Source organism: Bombina bombina, chromosome 6, assembly GCF_027579735.1.
Source record: "Bombina bombina isolate aBomBom1 chromosome 6, aBomBom1.pri, whole genome shotgun sequence".
NCBI lineage: Eukaryota > Metazoa > Chordata > Amphibia > Anura > Bombinatoridae > Bombina > Bombina bombina.
Window position 1 is genome coordinate 875,157,673 of NC_069504.1, and position 17,278 is coordinate 875,174,950.

At 36.6% G+C, this 17,278-nt stretch overlaps 1 protein-coding gene across 2 annotated transcripts in view; it reads left to right on the forward strand.

The window, feature by feature from the left end:
- Positions 1 to 9,835, forward strand: part of RNF167 (ring finger protein 167) — a 78,079-nt gene extending 68,244 nt beyond the window's left edge. For both annotated transcript variants that reach the window (XM_053718346.1, XM_053718347.1), the window contains exons 6-10: positions 826 to 916; positions 1,339 to 1,444; positions 4,207 to 4,300; positions 8,761 to 8,841; positions 8,930 to 9,835. In XM_053718346.1, the coding sequence (XP_053574321.1) occupies positions 826 to 916; positions 1,339 to 1,444; positions 4,207 to 4,300; positions 8,761 to 8,841; positions 8,930 to 9,192 (635 nt within the window). In that variant the 3' untranslated portion in view covers positions 9,193 to 9,835. The remainder of the gene's footprint in view (positions 1 to 825; positions 917 to 1,338; positions 1,445 to 4,206; positions 4,301 to 8,760; positions 8,842 to 8,929) is intronic.
- The last annotated feature ends 7,443 nt before the right edge of the window (positions 9,836 to 17,278 follow it).

Genomic DNA, 17,278 nt, shown 5'->3' on the forward strand with positions numbered 1-17,278 from the left:
TTTCTCTCTCTCACTTTATATATATATATATATATATATATATATATATATATATATATATATATATATATATATATATCATTTTATATTACCATCTCAAAGTGTTAAATGTCCCCTTTAAGAGCTGCTGTACAACAAATATGTACAGCATTTAAAGCTGTTATTTTGCTCTGTTTTTTAATGAAGGAACACAACCCTTTTAAAGTATTGTTTATTTTCTTTGTTGATGTGTTTTAGGGACAGGTTTAAAGGACCAGTCAACACATTAGATTTGCATAATCAACAAATGCAAGATAACAAGACAATGCAATAGCACTTAGTCTGAACTTCAAATGAGTAGTAGATTTTTTTATAAGAAATTTCAAAGTTATGTATATTTCCACTCCCCTTGTACCATGTGATAACAATCATCCAACCACAAATGCATATACGTATAGTCTGTGAATTCTTGCACATGCTCAGTAGGATCTGGTGACTCAAAAATTGTAAATATAAAACACTGTGCACATTTTTTTAAATGGAAGTAAATTGGAAAGTTGTTTAAAATTGCATGTTGTATCTGAATCATGAAAATTTAATTTAACCTGAGTTAAGCGTCTGAACTTTTTTAGAGCAGTGGAAAAAAAACATAATTTTTCAACTTAAATTACAGGCAAAGAAGACTACAATTAATTACTTTTTACTATGCATAATTAAAAATGTTATGGACAATTAAATTCTGTGTTTTTTTTTTGTTTTTTTTTAATATATATTTCTTTACTTATTTAAATTATTTGAATTCTTTTCCTGATTTTTTTTTTTTTTCCCCCCCTCAAATTCTTACAGAAAAAATCAGGAAACTGATAACTATTCCTTCAGTGTTTGCTGGTGAATCCACCGGGGAAAGTCTCAGATCATTTTTCTCCTACTATGAGAAGTAAGATTTATATTTTAATTCATATCCACTTTTCACTGAAGTTTAGTTTTTAACAGACTGCTTACAGAGTTGATCTTCGTTAGGATCTGAATGCGGAAGAAGGTGGCCGCTCATGGGATTCAGCTTTTTTCGAGCCACGTTTTTTCTTGTGAAAGTTCAACACACTAAGATCTGGATTTGAAAAAATACTAGTGTTGAACTTTCACAACAATAAATCCAGCTCCGAAAAGATTTGAATCCCACGAGCAGCCACCTTCCGCATTTAGATCCTAACAAAGGATCAAAATACACATCTCTACCTTTTAATTGTGTTTTTAATGATGGCAATAGTTATGTGAAATGGACAGTGGGAAATAAGATAATAAAACAAGATGCTGCATTCTTCTAAATTCATAATACTGTATCATTTGCTCCTTCTACAGCGCTCATGTCTTCCTGGTTCCAGAATACTACATCTCGCTAGGATACTATCTCATTCCATTTATAGTGGTTGTGGTTGTCGTGATCCTAGTTATGTGCATTGTGATGGTAAGTAATCTCATGTATGTGCATTGTGATGGCAAGTAATCTCATGTACAGTATGTGCATTGTGATGGCAAGTAATCTTATGTATGTGCATTCTGATGGTAAGTAATCAAAAAACAAACTCTTCCTAAACACTGACAAAACTGTCACAATGATCTTTGGAATGGTACCTAAATTACACAAACTGCAAAATTCCCATCTATGCATCAAAACAAAATCAAATTGCACACTGACCGCAGTCCACTCTTTCAAATACTTGAGTATGTTGTTAGACCCCAATCTATCTTTTGGCCTCCACATAGAAAAACTTGCATCTAAACTTTATCCAAAAATAGGTGCCCTGTACAGAAACAAATCCTGCCTCAGCCCTACAGTAAAGGAAAAGATTGTACAGCAAATGCTGAGGCCAATCATGGATTATGGGGATGTAGTATATGCACCTGCACCGCAAACTCACCTAAATAAACTTAATACACTGTATAACTCGTTCTGCCACTTTGTGCTACAATGTAACTACAGGACCCACCATTGTGACATGCTAAAAGAACTAAACTGGCTGTCGCTGGAATCCAGGTGCACCCTCCATCTTTCCTGCCTTGTGTTTAAGAGCTTTTCTGGGAAGCTCCCACCCTACCTGAGCAGAATGCTCTCCCCGGCTGTTCCCACCTCCCATAACCTCCGATCCAGTACCAGCACATTATTTAGCTTGCCTCAATACAAAAAGAAAGCAGCTCGGTCCTCCTTTTCCTACAGAGCACCACAATTATTGAACGACCTCCCGCACACCTTAAAACCTTCCCCAAGCCTAAAATCCTTTAAGAGATCCCTCTTTGCATATCTCAAAACAGAATGCACCTGTCATGGTTGATTATATATTTCCTACCTGTTCTATGTTCATTTTTGCATATATTGTGTATTAATACGTTGTATGTATCAGTAATTAAGCACAGCGCTGCAATAAACTGTGTACAAAATAAAACCTGGATCTTCTGCAAATCACTAAAATGGAGAAGCCTATTTTGAAATTTAAAGGGACATTCCAGCCAAAATTGGAATCCACATAGATTCATTTCAGTTTTGAATAGAATCATACATGTTGTATTAGCAACAATGCTTCTAATAAAAGCTATAGCTGTTTCAAAAGTGTATTTAAGTATGCACCGTGCACCAGCATTTTAAACACAGCACTTGCTCAGTGAGCCTAAGGGGCTTGTATCATCTGGTAATGACTTAAAGGGACACTGAACCCAATTTTTTTCTTTTGTGATTGAGATAGAGCATGCAATATTAAGCAACTTTCTAATTTACTCCTATTATCAATTTTTCCTTGTTCTCTTGCTATCTTCATTTGAAAAAGAAAGTCCAGAACCTTGGACAGCACTTGTTTATTGGTGGATTAATTTATCCACCAATCAGCAAGAACAAGCCAGGTTGTTCACCAAAATGGTCCGGCATCTAAACTTACATTCTTGCTTTTAAAATAAAGATACCAAGAGAATGAAGAACATTTGCCAATAGGAGTAAAATAGAAAGTTGCTTAAAATTGCATGCTCTAGCTGACTCACAAAAGAACATTTTTGGGTTCAGTGTCTCTTTAATTGCTGACATGATACAAACCACACTAGTGCTCTGAGCAGCTGCAGTATTTTAAATGCTGGTGCACTGAGAATATCTAGCTATGCTTCACATGCACGTGCAGATGAAAAATACCAACATTAAAATATCTTTCTATATAAACATGTAATTAATCATTGTGCCTTCAAATTTTGACCGGAATGTCCCTTTAAATTTGGTTTGTCTGGTTTGGTTGCTCAAAAAAATGAACTGCTGTTTTGAAAAGAGTGCAGCAATTTACTACTGAGGCAACAACACACTGTAAAATTTAAAATGTTTGTCAAACTCTGTTAACCCCTTGGCTGCAAGAGATAGCTTTGTTGTGCATTTCAAATTCCAACATTTTAAAGGGCACATAGTGCAGAATTATGTAACATTAATTTGAATGTTGACTGGCACTTTAAGTTTTCTCACAACCTGTGACAGAAACTGTGCACACTCACAGATCAGTAATCTTGACTACCTTTTTACAGCTGTAACATTTGCTTGGAGTTAGTGTGCATGATACACCATGTAAGCTTTATATTTTTTACACAGTTTTTCAGTTACACAAAATATATTTAAAAAAAACCCTCAACAATAATGCAGCAGCTGCAAAAATGTACAGCTCCTGCTCTGTATCATGCACACTAACCTGAAGCACATTATACAGTTGTCAAAAAGTTAACAACCTCATTGATATGTAAATGCTCACTGCTTCTGTCGGGAGAATACTTGAGTTCCAAGATGGCAGCGCCCAGTATGAAGAGGCGGAGCTTCATTGTCTAGCACCTTTAAGCTATTAAAACAGAAAAACTAATTTGAAAAGAGCAGCAGGATGCAATGCAACTACATAGTGAGTAGTTACTATTCTTTTGTAGTTTTACACAGCAGTTTAATGTCCCTTTAAACTCAAACACAAAAGGTCAAATGATTAGAGAGACCATTCTTACTGGCAGATGCTCTCACGTCTACTAACGGACAACTTTACTTATTTATACATAGTTTGTGTTAGATTCTTTTTTTATGCAAATTCATGATATATGATGTTTTTGTTTCCATTTCCCGTTACAAATGATTGTTCCCTTTCGGCTAGGAACGTCTTGTTGTTATAATTGCTGTCTTGTATTCTGTGTGTTTATATAGAATTATTTGCCTTTATGTCCCCGCAGATTGTGCGCTGTGTACAGCATAGGAAACATCTTCGTAGAAATCGCCTTTCCAAGGAGCAGCTAAAGAAAATCCCGATACATAAATTTAAGAAAGGTATTAGTAGTGTGGGACGGCGAAAGTGGATTTTCAAAAAAGCATTAATGGGGAGAGTGAACGGATATGAAACGCAAAAAGTTTCTTTCGTGAATCAGTGCTATGCATTTTAAGCAACTTTCTAATTTACTTTTATAAATCAATTTGTCTTTATTCTCTTTATATATTTTTTTGAAAATCAGGGATGTAAGCTCAGGAGCCACCCCATGTCTGGAGCACTATATGGCAGCAGTTTTGCAAGAATGTTATGGCAGCACTATTTCCTGCTATATAGTGCTCCAGACACCTATCTAGGTATCTCTTCAACAAAGAATACTATGGAACAAAGGAAATTTGGTAATAGAAGTAATTTGCAAACTTTTTTTAAAATTGTATGATCTGTCTGAATTACTAAAGAACATTTTTGGGTTGATATCCCTTTAAATTGGTACAAGACTCTGTAGATTATGGCCCGAGCAACAATCCAGTCATCTAGTGAGAGTGTCTGTTTAAAAGGATAGGAAAATGAAACCTAAACTTGCATGATTCAGATAGAGCATATAATTTTAAGACACTTTTATTAAATCCACTTCCATTTTCATATGTGCTTTGTTCTCTTGGTATCCCTTGTTGAAAAGGAATACGCACATATTCAGCACCAGTGGGAGCTGCTGCTGATTGGTGCCTGCACACATTTGTCTCTCGTGATTGGCTAACTAGATGTGTTGCGCTAGCTGCTAGTAGTGCAATGCTGTTCCTTCAGCAAATGATAACAAGAGAATGAAGCAAATTTGATAACAAAAGTAAATTGGAAAATTGTTTAATATTGTGTGTTTTATCCAAATCTTGAAAGAAAACTTAGAAATGTCCTATTCCTTTAAATTGGAGATAAACGTCTAAATAAATTCTTGCATGCGCATGGTAAAGTTTTTTTTTTTTTTTAAATTTATCAGGACCTTATAGAAACATTATTGTAATTGTCTTCATTATGTAAAACCTACTATTGATTTGTGGCATTTTGAAGAGAAATTTTACACAAAAGCAAGCGGTGATGTCGGGGAGCGGCAGATTAGGGGTTAATAACTTTATTTAGTGGTGACGATGTCCCTTTGAATCAATATATAATAATTTTTAAAAAATGATTACGCACCACAATTGTAGCAAATGCCGGTAGCCCAGAGGCAGTGCCAGTAAATATGTGTTTCATACCATCTTGGTCATAGTTTCGCCATCCTTGCTTTTTTTATTCAGGCCATCTACTGGGAGGTTATAATGAAGCAGTTGATTGTTTTTCCAGAATCATCGCCTGCACTTCCTGTTTTGCAGCTTCAAAGTACAAATCTGTATGATCCCTGCTCATGTTAGTAAAGATTTTGCTTCTTCTGAGTGCAAATGTCTGTATGATCTGAAAGGATCCAGTGCATCTGCATTTACATATAGGCTCACATTTCTCTTCTTGAACCATTACTGTACTTACTTTGTTTCAACCAATAGAACTTCTCACATTTTTCTACCATCCCCCAGTTCAAAAATACATTTCAGTGTGATCCACTTTGCTAGAAAGATACTTTAATTTCTTTCTTTCTCCACCAGATGGAGACAGATTGTTTCTAGATATATTTATGAGAGTTTGGAGAACTAAACAAAAAATGTAGTGGTAGAGCAAATATGTGACAATTAAAGGGACAGTCTACTCCAGAATGTTTATTGTTTAAAAAGATAGATAATCCCCTTATTACCCATTCTCCAGTTTTGCATAACCAACATGGTTATATTAATATACTTTTTACCTTTGTGATTCCCTTTTATCTAAGCCTCTTTAGTTCTTTTGCCAGACTTGCATTTTAAAAGTTCAAGAAGTATTAGCACCACTTGGTTCAATATTCAACAATGTTTATTGGGACATCATAAAAACGTTTAGCACAACGTTTCAGTCTAACTGACCTTTATCATTTTGCATTAACATATGCCTTAAACCACTCTATTTAAAGCCTTAATGGGAGGAGTCTGGTACCTGTACAGGTGTTTCACATTTATTACACAAACATGCAGTGATTGAAGATTTCAGGGCTCCATCTAGTGGCAGAAGGGATATTCATCTATACATATGAAACCTAAAAAACAGTACACAATCACTACCCTATATGTTCATACATTTTATCAATACAAATATTGACTGATTAAAAAAAAGCAAAGTTTCACATAAGCATAATTGAAATATACATTTTGCAAAGTATTTAAATTTCTCATATCTTTTCATGTATAGAAGTTTATAAAGTGACGTTCCAATCAATTTCTCTATTCATACCTAGAAGGATTAAGGACTGTAAGGTTTAGATCCAAAAAGTCTCCCTCCTTTTGAGGATCTTTTGTCTATCTCCCCCTCGCCTAGGTCTCTTTATCTGTTCTTTCACCTGGAACCTTAATTGGGAAATAGTATGACCTGCTTGTAAAAAGTGATTAGATACAGGGGCTTCTTTGTTTCCACAGCGTATGCTAGACTTATGTTCATTTATTCTATCCCTTATCCTGTGTGTGGACTCCCCAATATAGACTTTAGAGCAGGGGCATTTGATAAGATAGATTACATACATTGGTAAAAGGTAAAAAAACGACAGACTATGTAATCTATTGTATCAAGTGCTGAATCATAAATAACTTCACAGGAGTGAGTACAATGTTATCTGTATGGCACACATGAACTAGCGCTGCCTAGCTGTGAACAACTGTCAAAAAGTACTGAGGTTACACCTAGCAGTGCTAGGTGTACTTAGTGTATTTTTAGCGCCACCTAAACTCCACATTTTTAGACTCTTTGAGTGGGCTGAGTCTAGCGCTCCTCTCAACTACTTTTTATAACTCTAAAAAGTACTGAGGTAAAAGGTGCCGTAAAGGGCTTTGAAATTATCATATGAGCCTACCTAGGTTTAGCTTTCAACATAGAATACCAAGAGAAGAAAGCAAATTTGATGATAAAAGTAAATTGAAAAGTTGGTTACAATTGCATGCCCTATCTGAACCCTGAATGTTTAAATTTTGACTTTGCAGTCTCTTTAATGTTCTTATAATTACATTAGCTGTGATTATGCAATTGCATAGCATTTGTAATGAAAGAACATCACCAGGGATATGAGGGTTTTTGGGAGAGTGGGAGGGAAGAGAGTTTAAGGTATTGAGCGATCTTAAGAAGAGGATGACAAAAACACCTTAAAGGTTTTCTGGTTTGACTTAATTTTGGTTATTTCTCTTCTAGCTGTGATTAATGTCATAGGATTTTGTTTTCTTTTATATACTGGGCTTTGGAAACCACTGTCAGTCTTTAATGCACCATAAAGTTGGTTTCCTTGTAATGTGTTTTCAGTGACTTGCTATACCAGCTGCAGAGTATAAATTTATGGGAAATTGTTTCTTTAAAGGATAAAACGATTCAGATAGAGCACTGGTTTTCAAACCTGTCCTCAGGCCTCTCCAACAGTCCAGGTACTCAGGATTACTCTGGATGAGAGCAGGTAAAATAACCACGTTTACTAATCAGCTGATAGTTTCACCTGTGCTCTAGTTCAGATATCCTCAAAATGTGGCCTGTTAGGGAGACCTGAGGACAGGTTTAAAAACCAGTGAGATCGAGCATACAATTTTAAATCTTTCCAATTTGCTTCTATTATTAATTTGGCTTCATTCTCTTGGTATCCTTTTTTGAAGGAGCAACAATTAACTTATGGGAGCTAGCTGAACACATTGGCAAGCCAATGACAAGAAGCATATATATGCAGCCACAACTAGCTCCCAGTTCATGAGCCTACCTAAGTATGCTTTTCAACAAAGCATGCCAAGAGTAAAAATTAAATTAAATAATAAAAGAAAATTGGAAAGTTTTTAAAAAAAGGACATTTTGGGAATTCATATCCCTTTTATGCTTGATTTTGGTATGTGAAATAGCTGTTGTTGCTCATTAAAACCATAACTCGTTCAAATAGATTGAACTGCCGGGAGAGCAGGTATCCTTATCTTAGCAATCTCTGCACAAAGATAACTGTCTCTCTCTGTATATATAAATGCCTATACTAAGACAGAGGAAATGAAAAATTAACATTTTAGTACCTATTTCTACTACCCCCACCGGAATTTGATTTCATCTGCTGCCTCAGTTTTACAAAGCTTTTTGTAGGTAATGCTACAGTATTGATATTTTCAGTATAGGTGGTTTCAACAGGCAAAACAACTATTTCTAATGGCAAAATAAAGGTGAAGGGGCAATTTGTAAACCATTTAATACACATCATCAGTTAAAATGTTATCTTTGAGAACACATTAAAGGAGAGACAATTTAACAGTACACTGTCTCTTTAAATATTATATATGCTCTGAAGTTCATTTATCAAATTACTATGTTTGTTTACTAGAAACTAATTAATATTGATTTGATTCAAAGAGTTATGTTGTGTCTATAATAAACACCTCATAAAATGATTCCCTCTCAGGTGATGAATACGATGTATGTGCCATCTGCCTGGAAGAATATGAAGAGGGTGAGAAATTACGAGTCCTGCCCTGTTCTCATGGTAAGACAATAAGCCCTTTTAGTAGACATGCAGATCTTGTGCTTCAAGTAGACCATAACTAGACTGTCATTGTGTTTCTTGTCTACAGCATACCATTGTTCTTGTGTGGATCCGTGGCTCACAAAGACTAAGAAGAGCTGTCCAGTTTGCAAACACAGAGTTCTTCGATCAAATAATGATTCAGATTCTGAGAGCGGAGGGGATACAGTTGAGGGTGACCAAGGAGATGAGAGTGAAAATGAGAGAACCCCCCTTCTGCGTCCTTCACCATCCTTTGGTAGCATGGCTGAGTCCCCCCCAGCTCAGCAAGTGGAAGAGGTGGCAACTCCTAGCTCAGCACTTATTGTTTGAAAGGAATATAACTTCCCCGTCCTATTTTCCTTGGTCAGACTAGTCTCCCAAAATCCTTTACCTATACGATGTTTAAACCTCAAATTCAATTTGAGTGCCTGATTGGTCTCCTCCTTTCAACCATTTAAGTGATCCTGTCTGATAATCCTTTGTTGAGGGAAACCGATTACCTTACATAATTTTGTTTGTATGTTTTTCCTGATTATATATTAGTTCTCAGCCTTAATCATTTGGCTTTTTTGTGTCCTCAAGTAATTATTTGAAATGTGACTGGTTCCTTCTCATGATCCTTGTTTTATACTGGCCAAGCTTCTGTCTGATATTTTTAATGGATGGTTATCATGAAGATGACAATAGCTCTAATACAGGCTGGGGGAGAAATAAGCAATTTATATGTGCTGGACAAGTGCTGTCACAGTTCAGAGACTGGTTGGATTAAGAAGAGTCTGAAATTACGACTGGCAAATTGGTTGGATTGTGGCTATCCCCTTCTGTGTTTTGTATAATTACATATGTAATTAATACGTATCTAATTACCCTGTACAGGTTTTATATAAACAGTATTTCCTAACAAAATATGTTTCTTTTTTTTTATTTTCCAGCTGTTTAAACCGATAAACTGTATTAAATATATTATATGCAATACAGATTATAAATATTTTTATGTGATTCACAAGTATTTGCATTTAAATGCTACATGATGTTAAAATAGTTTTTGGGTCTTTGGTTGACTGTAAGAAAATGTTAAACTTATAAATCAGGAAAACAGTATTGTCTTTTAGGGAAAAAAAGTCAAATTTGCACAACGTTAGACATTGAAAAATACTTCTTTCTTTCATACAGGTGGTGAGAGTCCACAATTTATTACTTCTGGAAATTACTCTTCCCTACACCTAGGCGGAGGCAAAGATTCTCAAACCCCAAGAGCTCTTTAAAACCCCTCCCATCTCACAGGTAGCTCAGTCTTGTCTTTGTTTGCGCTGGAGGTGGTTGAAGATTGAAGATGTGCATTTGATTCTTCAGAGAAAGGTGTTTTGACTCTATTTTGAGGCCTGTTTTCCCCTCAGAGTTCCGTGTTTGTCAGAGGGATGTGTATGTGTATTTTTTCACCTCATGGGAAAATTTGTCAGAGACCTTCCATAATTGGTTGCGGGGACTTTATTTTTTACCTCCTTCTATGTATCTACAATATACTCCTATACCATTACCTCTGCTGATATGTTTCAGTACTTGTTTGGCATTCTACTGGCAGATGAGTGTCTTTTAGTAAGTATCATATTTTTATCTATATGACATTCTCTATAGCCTTATGTGAGTATCTATAGTTATATATTGATTTATATATACAGCCCTTGGGACAGAATCTATATATTATTATTCCCCTGTTCGTTAGATTTTTTGCACTCATCGGATTTTGGGCGTGCTTAGTCAGCTTGAATTTTTTTCGGCACATCGGGTTAGAGCTCACAAGCCTTCAGGATTGGGCACGTTGCAGTGCTAATTTTTTTTCCTTTGCTTTCGGGTTAAGGCACGTCGGATTAGCACATGTATGCCCTCTGGGATGCGCACATCTGTTTTGGCAGGCTAAACTCTTGTAACAGCGCATCTTCCAATTCAGGCTTCGGATGGCGAGTTTCTTGTCCCCTGCGTAATTTTTCAGTTTGGCTTAGCACAATTCAAAGTTTTTATATAGCTTCTGTAGGGGGGGTACGTTTTTCATTCCTCTGGAGCTTTTTTAAAGGGTTATATTTTATACAACGCTATAATGGAGTTTTCTGATTCTGTCCCTAAATCTACCTTAGAAGCAGAGTCCCCTGAATACCTTCCTCCCTTTATTAAGTGTGTTTATTATAAAAAAGCTGATTTATCTCCAGTTGTATGTGTCTTTAATTATGATCAACCTAATGCTGCTTCTATGGGTATTACTACTTTTTCTGTTTGTTCTTTACAGAGGAGCTTTACAGATTTGGCTCTGGGTGTAAAAAATCTCATCAAATCTGCAGTTTCTGAAGTGTTAGCAGCTCTCCTGCCTTCAAGTAAGCGTAAAAGGTCAGTTCAGAATTTACCTTTTTACTAGAGCTATGTCTACTGAGGCGTTTTTTTCAGAGGGGGACGGTTTCCTCTGATGATGAGGAATTCTCCTCTGATGATGAACCTGATACATTCTGTATTTTTTTTTATTTAAAATTTAACATATCCGTTTTCATTTGAAACAGGCTTTACTTACTTTAAAGGGTTATAAATATTTTCTTTTTTTCAACTAATAAAAACGTCATCAGCTAGGTAAAGGTTTACTTATTTAATCCCACTTAGTTTGAGTTTTAAACAAGGTTTGCTTCAGAATAAAAATTATATTTTTATTTCTCCTCCAAACAGCACTAATTCCCGCCCCTAAATGTAGATTGGGTTTTCTCATTACCTATGCAATTTCATTAACCAATACCAGGTTAGCAAGGATCATCTCATTTGCATATTTAGAACTGTGTCTTTTGGGCTTGTCATGTATGTACAAGAGAAGTTATTCTCCTATCTGACCTGTGTTCATGAAAGTGCCAGAAAACTGCCTGAAGCTCAGTGAGCAGCTGCTGCATGCACACTACTGTGCACCACTCCTCACACTAACGATGTGTGCTTGACGCTGCAAACAGCCCACTGTCTAGGAGCTACTGCAGCGGAGACGCCTCATTTGTCATAATGCTCAGATGTACCAGAGACCTCACGGACCAAGCCCAAACCCCTCCAGACCGGGGAATAAAAAACTTTAAAGTTGACTATATCGGAAGGTGCCCAGGGTAATGCAGGAACAAATGATAGTGGACCCGGCATTTCTTCCACATAAAACATATGAACCTTTATTGTTACATTAAAGGTCATATGTTTTGTATGGAAGAAGTGCCGGCTCTACTATAATTTTTAATATGAGGGCAATCACATGATCTGTTTCTATTAATACCCCACACTCTCTGGCGCATGATGGATGGCATGCCAACAGGCTCCTAAGCTTGACAATGAGATTTGCGCATGCGTGGGTCACAGAGAAGACGGAATGCGCATGCGGGCCGACATGACTGTTCTACCCAGGTAGAACAGTTTGATTCGATATACATAATGAGGATCTGGAGATGTTTGGCAGGATAAAGGTTTATTTTGGTAAATTGCAGGTAAAAAAAAAAATTGCTTAAAGATGTTATTTGCAAAGTAAAAGTTTATGTCACAAAGTTTGCAATCGTGTTTTTTATTTTTTTATTTTGTTTTATTTATTTTTTTAGGTTTACTATCCCTTTAAGGGTTAAAGACTCTAAGGCTTCTGGCCTTCTAATTTAGATTCAGTTTTTAAAACTGTTACTAAAACCTCTGAAGTTTTTCCTATTCCAGATGCTGTGTCTGAGATACTTTCTAGTGAATGGTCTAAGCCAGGTAATTATTTTAAACCTTCTGTTAGGTTTAAGAAGTTATCTCCTTTACTTGCCTCTAATATTGAACTGTATGAATCTGTCTCAAAGGTAAATGGGGCAATTTCCACTCTGGCTAAGCATACTTCTATCCCTTTGGAAGACAGCATTTCTTTTAAGGACCCTTTAGATACGAAGTTAGTATCCTTTCTAAGAAGGGCCTTTCTGCAAGCAGGGTATTCTTTCTTTTAGACCTGCTATTTCTATTGCTGATGTAGCTGCTGATTCTTCTTACTTGTTGTCTAGTCTTTCAGAACAGTGTTCTAATGATCCTGCTAGAGAAGATCTTTTAGGTTTACTCGAGTGCTAATTCCTTTATTTGTGATGCTGTATTTGATATTATTAAAATTAATGGCAAAAACATGTCCTTGGCAGTTCTTTTTAGAAGAGCTTTATGGCTTAAGTCCTGGTCTGCTGTTATGGTGTCTAAATCCAGAGTTTTGTCTCTTTCATTTCAGGGAAAGTAATTGTTTGGTTCTGATTTGGATTTTATCATTTCTGTTACTGGAGGTAAAGGGACTTTTCTTCCTCAAGACAAGAAGTCCAAGGGGAAATCTAAAGCTTCCAATCATTTTCGTTATTTTCATCAGAACAAGGAACAGAAAGTTTTATTCCTCTTGGGAACAAAGCACCTCTGGCCCAGTTTGGAGGCCTAGTGCTAATTTGAACAGGCCAAAACAAACCAAAAAATCCACTCGTATTTCCAAGTCTGCATGAAGGTGTGGCCCCCAATTCTTCGGCTCTTGGTTTCAATGTGTTCCAGATCCCTGGGTTCTGAATATATTTTCCCAGGGTATTTGAATAGGATTCAGAACAATGCCTCCCAGAGGATTTTTTTTTCTGTCCATTGTTCCAAGGAATCCCGTAATGGTCCAAACCTTTTTCAGTCAGTTTCAGATCTGGAAACTATGTGAGTGATTGTTCCAGTTCCTTTGCAGGTACAGGGTATGGGATTTTATGAATTGTTCCAAAGAAGGAAGGTACATTCAGACTAATTGTGGATCTGAGAGCTGTGAAAAGGTTTTTCAAAATTCCATTAATTTACAGACAGAAAAGGTAGAAACCTTTTCACATTAAAATCAAAGGTCAAAAGGATATTGAAGGAGTTTGTATTCAGGATATTAACAAACTCCTTCAAAGATTCTTCAGTGCCCCTCCATAGGACATACGCTTAAGTGAGTGCTTAATAAGCAGTATATGTACACCTGCCTCACGGAAGGAAAAATTCTTAGAGTATCTTATTTGAATTGTTTTATAACGGCAGCGAGTTCTGCCTCTTTGACATTTTTCAATGCCTACGTCAGAAGTCCCTATACATGATGTTTGTTTGTTCAATATACCATGCTTGAACAATCTGATTAATTAGCATTGTGTTTTCTGCTGATTGCTAACACTGTACCATTACCCTTGTTGTCTTATTATGGTAATATTCAGACTATTTCTGAGGTTGTACATAGATCCTTTTACATGCTTAATTTTCATGGCACCAAGTACTATTCAATATAGTGGTGTCCTCTGAAAGAGGAGTTGTCCATACCCCTTAGTCTGTTTTACCCTAATGCTTGCTGGGGCATCTGTGTATAATTGTTATAGTTGCATCTAATTATATGTGCAACATTTTAACCTATATTAATAGAGGTAATATTAACAGGCATAGATCCTCTCGGATCACTACGGTGGCCCTTTTTCGCAATCTGCGAAGCCACCCTCTAGTGGAGGTGTTGCATTGTTAATGTACACAGTTTAAACTTGCTCCTGCTCACAAGTAGTTTTTAGGTAAACAAAGCAATGTCCGTTCTTAAGTACACTGAATGGTTCATCTGTTTATATATTTCTTTGCTTATGCAGATATTTTGTTTATAATGTATATGCACGATTAGTAAGGCACTGTGGCTGACCATTTGTATATGGTGTATTTTGATATTTGTATCTTGAAATAAAATGATGTGCTGAGATCCCTGTCCTTTGTGTAGTAACTTATTTAGTTTCTACCTTTTCTGTCTGTAAATTAAATTTATATGTAACTTTTAAAGGGACATTATACACTATTTTTTTCTTTGCATAAATGTTTTGTAGATGATCTATTTATATAGCCCATAAAGTATTTTTTTTTTTTTTACATGTATAGTTTTGCTTATTTTTAAATAACATTGCTCTGATTTTCAGACTCCTAACCAAGCCCCAAAGTTGTAGTAGAATACCGTCAGCTACCTACTCCAGCTTGCTCCTGTTTGTTTAAATGGTCTTTTCATTTGCAAAAGAAGGGGGAGGGTCTTATTTGCCACTTGCAGTGGGCTTTCCAACTGCCTTTTCAACAGAGCTAAACTGAGAGCTTCTAAGTAAGTTTTTAAACAGTTTTATACTGTATTTTTATATCAGTATCTGTGCATCTTATTCTTTATAGTAGTGTCTATTACATGCAGTTATATGAAAATGAGTGTATACTGTCCCTTTAAGGGCCTGCACACTGATCCTTCATATAAGGTTTAAGTAACTAAACAATTTTTATAGCTAAACTCCCTAACAACAGTGTATATTTCAAAATTCCTACTTTCAAAATGGAAACTATTTAGGCTATTCTGCCTTTCATTCAGCAAGGTAAGTTTATTTCCTAAATAGATTTAAAGGATGCTTATCTTCATGTTCTAATCCACAGGGAACATTAGGTTTGCCTTTCTAGACAAGCATTTTCAGTTTGTTGCACTACTATTTGGTCTGGCTACAGCTCCAAGAATTTTCACAAAGGTTCTCGGTGCCCTATTGTCTGTGATCAGATCGCAGGGTATTGCAGTATTTCCTTACCTGGACAATATCTTGGTGCAAGCTCAATCTTTTCATTCAATAGAATCTCACGCCAACAGACTATTTCTTCAAAAGCATGGTTGGAAGATCAATTTTCCAAAGAGTTCTTTGGTGCCTCAGACAAGGGTTACTTTCCTGGGGTTTCAAATAGATTCAGTCTCCATGGGTCTTTTTCTCACAGATCAGAGAAGGCAAAAACTGGCGTCAGCCTGTCTGAACCTTCAGTAGAACTTGGTCTCATGGTTGCAGCTTCAGATGCAATTCCATTTGCTCACTTTCACGAGACCTTTTTCAGCTTTGTATGCTTCTTCAAAGGTGCAGAGATCATACTTTCAGCTATCTCAAAAGATTTTCCTGGATCACTGTCTCTGACTTAGTGGCTGGGTCATCAGTTTATTATTCAGGGGGCTTCTTTTGATTATCCTACTTGGACTGTGATCACTACAGATGCAAGTCTTTTAGATTGGGGAGCTGTTTGGGGTCTCTGAGTGCACAAGGGGTTAAGGCCCCTTGGGAGGCGAGGTTGCCAATACATGTTATAGAACTGTGTGCTATTTTCAGGAAATGGCCTCTGTTAAAAAGGGAGTCCCATCGGACAATGTCACATCAAGGGGGAGCTCACAGTTCTCTAGCAATGAAGGTTCATGGGCAGAAGTCAATTCCGGTCTAGTCTCTGTAGTTCATATTCCAGGTTGGTCGTTGGTCTCTGCATCCAGGGGAATGGACTCTTCACCAGGATGTGTTCAATCAGATTGTGGATCTTTGGGGTCTCCCAGAGATAGATCTGATGGCTTCTTATTTGAACAGGTACTTTTTAGTGTCCACAGACCCTCAGCCAGAGTTTGTGTATGCTATAGTAGTTCTTTGGTCATTTCAGCTTGCTTATCTGATTTCTCCTCTTCTTAGAGTGATTTCCAAGATAAGGCTAGATAAATCATCAGTAATCCTGATTGCTCCAGCTTGGCCTTCCAGAATTTGGTATGCAGATCTGGTTTAAATATCCAGTTGCCCTTCTTGGCCACTTCCTCTGTGTCAAAACCTTCTTTCTCAAGGTCTGTTTTCCATCCGGATCTGAAATCTCTAAAGTTGATGGCATGGAGATTGAACGGTTAGTTCTTGAGCATAGGGGTTTCTAAGATTCTTTCTAAGATTTCTGCTCTTTCTGTTTTGTTTCATAGGATGATTGCTAATCTTCCTGACATTCGTGGTTTTGTTCAGGCTTTGGCACATATTAAGCCTGTGATCAAGCCAATTTCTCCTCCATGGAATCCTAGCTTGGTGTTAAAGGATTTGCTTCTCCTTTTGAGCCCATGCATGAAGTGGATATTTAAGCTTCTTTCTTGGAAGGTTTTATTCCATTTAGCTATCTCTTCTGCTAGAAGAGATTCTGAATTGTCTGCTCTTTATTGTGACCCTCCTTATCTTATCTTTTATCAGGATAAGGCAGTCTTAAGGACTGTTTGATTTCTTCCCTAAAGTTGTGCCTGTAAATTTTGTCCTAATCCCAAGAATTCTTCTGAAAAGATCTTTGCATAATTTGGATTTTATTAGAGCATTAAAATATATTGATTCTACTAAGGATTTCAGACAAACTTCTAGTTTGTTAACTTTTCTGGTTCTAGGAAAGAACAAAAAGTTTCTGCTGTTTCTTAGGCCTCCTGGTTGAGACTTTTGATTCATAAGGCTTACATGGAGGCAGGTCAGCCTCCACCAAAATGGATTACTGCTCATTTTACCAGATCAGTTGCCACTTTTTGGACTTTGAAGAATAAGGTGACCAAATGTGCAAGGCAGCTACTTGTGGTCTTCTTTGTATACTAGATTCTACCATT